Here is a 4,650-nt window from a genome sequence, read left to right on the forward strand (position 1 = left end):
AAGTGCTCTTAACCTCTGAGCCATCTCTCCAGCCCCAACATTCAAGTTCTGATGTGCTAAATACTGGTCTGGGTTACTGGCTCCTGACCTGAGAGAGAGGGGCCACAGTGTGTGTGCACGTGTGTGTGCGTATGTGTGTGTGCATGTGTGTATGCGTGTGCATGTGTGCGCGTGTGCATGTGTGTGCGTGTGTGTGTGTGTGTGTGTGTGTGCGCGTGCATGTGTGTGTGTGTGTGAGTGGGTAGTGCTTGCCCAGCATGTGTAGGGTACTGGGTTCAGTACAGCACCACCACGTAAGTTGGGTGTGATGGCACACACCTATAATCCCAGCACCACATTGGAGGTGGAGGTGTGAGGATGAGGAGTTGAAGGTCGTCCTTGGATACAGATTGACTTTGAGGCCAGCTTGGGCTGACAGGAAACCTTGTCACAAAATCAGAAGGCTCCCTCAGGATGCTCACCATCTGAGGCCTTTGTACCCCTTTCCTTCAGAGATGTGGGGAGAAGGGTGTGCGACAGGCTGGAGCCATCTGCCCGGGCCCTAATAATAAACTGGGAGAGGAAGAAGTTCCAGGCATGCTTGGCTCTGGGGGGAGAGGCTCTAGTCACACCCAGCACCATCTGCCATGTCCCCTTTGTATGCCAAGCTGTGGGCGGGAGAGGGGACCGTGAGAAGGGGGAGAGGCCCATGGGTCCTCACTGCCAGCAGGGGTGGCCCACTTCCTTTTTTCCTCCTTTCCCTCTGGGCAGGACGTTGCAGAGAGACAGAGAGAGAGAACAAGAGAGAGAGAGGGGTGGGCTTGCTGGCTGTGGCCTCCAGGATCCAGTGTCTAAGCAGGAAGGAAGCTCAGATCCGTCTCAATGCCACTGGTAGGTGACGACAGCTGGCCACTCGCTATCCCTTCATGTACCATCTCACCCTACCCACCACCCCATTTCTGGGCATCGACTGCATAGACGGGAGGTTGGAATTCAGGAACAGTCCGTGACTTTCTCAGGCTCACAGCAGAGTAGGATTTGAACTCAGGACCCCAAAGAACACCTTCTCAACTCAGCAAGGCACCTCTACAGCAAGTTCGACTGTCACCTGGCAGCCCTGGGTGGGTCTCCCCTGTGACAGACAAGCAGATGACATCACCCTGGAGTGGGTTATCCCCTCTCCTGGGAGCCACCTGAGGGCTTCTCTGGTCACCTGGGCCTCCTCTCTCTCCATCTCACCCAGGGAAAGAAACACAGGAGGAAAGGCTCTTTGGGCTCTCAGGAGCTTTCCGAGAAGGCCAAAGAGCAGCTGGCAGAGGCGGAGCTGAGGAAACTGAGGCAGCAGTTCCGCAAGATGGTGGAGAGCAGGAAGTCCTTCAACTTCCGCAACCAGCGTATGATCGCCAACCAGTAGTAAGAGGAGTGTCCCCGGGTGGGCCTAGGGCACAGCGGGGGCAGGGAGCACCCTGAACCCACTTGGGGGCCGGGGACCTTTTATCCTATGCTCTAGAGCTTCATAGGAGGGCACCCAGTGAGCAGGATCCAGGGTTTTGGGAGGCTCCGAGGGACAGGTGACCCTCAACCAGGCCCCTGCCCCTCTGCTCCACCCTGCGCCTCGCAGACACACCCTCATCTAGTAACCCAGTCAGCACGGGGGCGGGGGACCTGATTGGTTCAGGGGTCTACTCCTGTCCAACCAGCTGTGGCAGTGACGGGGCGTGGCCATTCTCTGGCTGGTGCCTCCCGGGAGGTTGCCAAGCTGCCTGGGCACGGCCCAGCCTTTTGCAATTGGGGAGACCCGGTCGTGAAGCCCCTTCTGCAAGGCCAGAAGCAGGCCTCCATCCACCCTCGCTGGCTGCTTGCTTGGAGTTCAGAGGAGGGAGCGGAGATCTTTCATTTCCTCTGGATCCGTTTACTGCATGAGAGGCTGGTCCCTAGGAGACATCCCCGTCAGTTTTAAAAAGAAGTGTTTTTTCCAGAGCACTTTACTGCCATCTGTTGGAAAAGTGTTTATTATATAGAGCCAGAGGAAATGTCTCAGGCTGACTCCAAGCCTGATCTTGAATTAGATCCCAGAGAGCCACAAGGTTAGACTCCCACGTTGTTTTCTGACCTGCATATGCACAAACGTGGCATGCTATCACCCACGCACATGTTCATATATCATGCACAAATAAATACATGTTGAAAAAAAGTGAAGGCTGGAGAGAAGGCTCAGCAATGAAGAGCACTTGTTGCTCTTGGAGAAGGTCTGAGTCCAGTTCCCAGCACCCACATCTGTCTTCCTGCCACCTGGAACTCCAGCTCCAAGGGCTGTCCCTCTTTTCTGGCCTCTACAGGCACCCCTTGTCACCCACTCCCATATAGATAAAAATGGCAGGATAAATAAAAAAAAAATTTCGGTGCATGGTGGTGCACACCTTTAATTCCAACACTTGGGAGGCAGAGGCAGGTGGACCTCTGAATTTGAAGCCAGCCTGCTCTATGTAGAGAGTTCTAGGCCAGCCAGGGCTACATAGTGAGACTGTCTCAAGATAAATAAAATTCAACAGGAAAGCATGGGCAAGCTCTGACTGTGAGAGCCCCCTACACTCTAGGGCTCTGGCTCCCTTTTACCCAGTCCACCCCTGCCCATCAACCTGCTGCCTTTTCCTGTAACCACTGTCCTCCATGCCGGACTCAGCTGCTCTGTTTTCCTTCCATCTTAACAAGGTCCGCCTCCAGAAGGGAGTTGAGGGGTAGAAAGGCCCAGCAGCCTTGGAAAAGACCAACTTCTAGATTCACTGGTCACACATGGTCTCTGAAATGGTAGTGAGTTAAACAAAATGAAGCATTTGGGTTTTGGTGCACACCGGAAGTGGGTCAAGGGTTCACTAGTCTCCTGACAGTGCAGGGACTTGACAACCTTCTTTGTTTTCTTTGTTTTTTAGAGACAGGGTTTCTCTGTAGCTTTGGAGCCTGTCCTGGAACTAGCTCTTGTAGACCAGGCTGGCCTCAAACTCACAGAGATCCGCCTGCCTCTGCCTCCCGAGTGCTGGGATTAAAGGCGTGCGCCACCACCGCCTAGCCAGGGCAATCTTGTTATTGTAGATTGTCCCATTGGTTTTGTCTCTGGCCATGATCAATTGGTTGCTGTTTTTTTGTTTGTTTATTCAAGACAGGTTTTTTTTCTGTGTAGCCCAGGCTCTCCTGGAACTCAATCTGTAGACCAGGCTGACCTCAAACTCAGAGATCCCCTGCCTCTGCCTCCCCAGTGCTGGGATTAAGAGTGTGTGCCGTCATGCCTGGCCCCATCTTGGTTTTTTTGAGACTGTGTCTCTCATTGCCTTGTAGCCCCTGATGGGGAGAGACTGGAGGGACAGCTAGCTCAGGGGTCCTCCTGCCTCCGCTTCCAACAGCTGACTTTGCGTGAGTGCTTGGATGGACTTCAAGTCCTCATACACAGGGAACTCTTTAGCAGCTGCTGAGCCATCCCCCAAGCCCCCCCGTGAAGGGTTCTGACAGGGCAGCCAACCCCTAGAAGCATGTATCCCTCAGGGAAGGTGGAGAGGAGAGATGGAAATGAGTAGGGTCAGGGACATGGGGTTTCAGATGTGGACCCAAGCCCCAGCCCTGAAGCTTTCTGCTCTCACTGGGACCCAGGCCTTTCTCCAGGCTCCTTTTGGGGTAAGGAATCCTGTGGGTTCCGAGAAGGCATTTAGGACTGCTGGGTTAAATCAGAAATGCTTCCCCTCAGTAAGGAAATCGAGAATCTGAAAGCTCAGCAGGCAGAGACCACCCTGCTCCTGAGCCTCGTGAGGTCTCCCAAGAACCTAGACCTGAACCAGAAGAACTTCATGGAGCTGCGCTTCCTGCTGCAGACCAAGGGGGACTACGAGGCACTTATCTCCTCCATGAAGGTGCTGCTGGTAGAGCTGGATGACAAGGTGAGACTCTCCTGGGGGACTGAGCAAAAGGGGACAAGGACAATGTACCCAGGATGCTCTAGGCAGAGTGGGACATAGCACAGGAACCCAGTGCCATCGACCCTGCAAGTCCAACCTCAGCATCCTTAGCATCGACCAACACGGGCCAGGTTTTGGTGCTGTAACAAAGATCACCGATGGCTTTGAATGATGCTAGTTTCTCCCTCCTTCACGCTATGCATCAGTCTTTTTGTTCTGGCACTAAGATGCTGAACAGCATCTCTCTGGGGCATTGCCAGGTGTTAGCGCAGGAGAAAAGCCTTTAAGGAGGTCTGATGTGGGCCATGGTATACACATGTATTCTGAGCATGATTCGTTGCCTCAAAATCATCACTCAACACCACACATCATTAGTGTGACCCTCCTGGGTGGCGTCATTGGCTAGGTCTGGCTGTGTCCCAATCCTTCCTTGTAGGAAAGGGAACTTACTACTTACTGAGTTTGTGTGTTAGAAGTATGTAAATTTATAATTTATTTGTATTTATTTATTTTTGAGGCATATATTTGTAGCCCTGGCTAGCCTAGAATTCACTCTGTAGTTCAGGCTAGCCTTGAAGGCTGAGATCCACCTGCCTCTGCTTTTCAAGTTTAAAGCGTGCCGTCATACTCAGCCACCCTTACTCTCAATTTTTTTTTTTTTAGTTTTTCGAGACAGGGTTTCCTCTGTAGCTTTGGAGCCTGTCCTGGCACTAGCTCTTGTAGACCA

The 4,650-nt window shown here is 52.9% G+C and overlaps 1 protein-coding gene across 1 annotated transcript in view; it reads left to right on the plus strand.

Moving 5' to 3' along the window:
- Positions 1 to 4,650, plus strand: part of Ccdc63 (coiled-coil domain containing 63) — a 35,412-nt gene that overhangs the window by 4,880 nt on the left and 25,882 nt on the right. The window contains exons 2-3 of the mRNA XM_005344461.1: positions 1,186 to 1,392; positions 3,716 to 3,905. Of these exons, the coding sequence (XP_005344518.1) occupies positions 1,186 to 1,392; positions 3,716 to 3,905 (397 nt within the window). The remainder of the gene's footprint in view (positions 1 to 1,185; positions 1,393 to 3,715; positions 3,906 to 4,650) is intronic.

This window comes from Microtus ochrogaster, chromosome 2 (assembly GCF_000317375.1).
Source record: "Microtus ochrogaster isolate Prairie Vole_2 chromosome 2, MicOch1.0, whole genome shotgun sequence".
NCBI lineage: Eukaryota > Metazoa > Chordata > Mammalia > Rodentia > Cricetidae > Microtus > Microtus ochrogaster.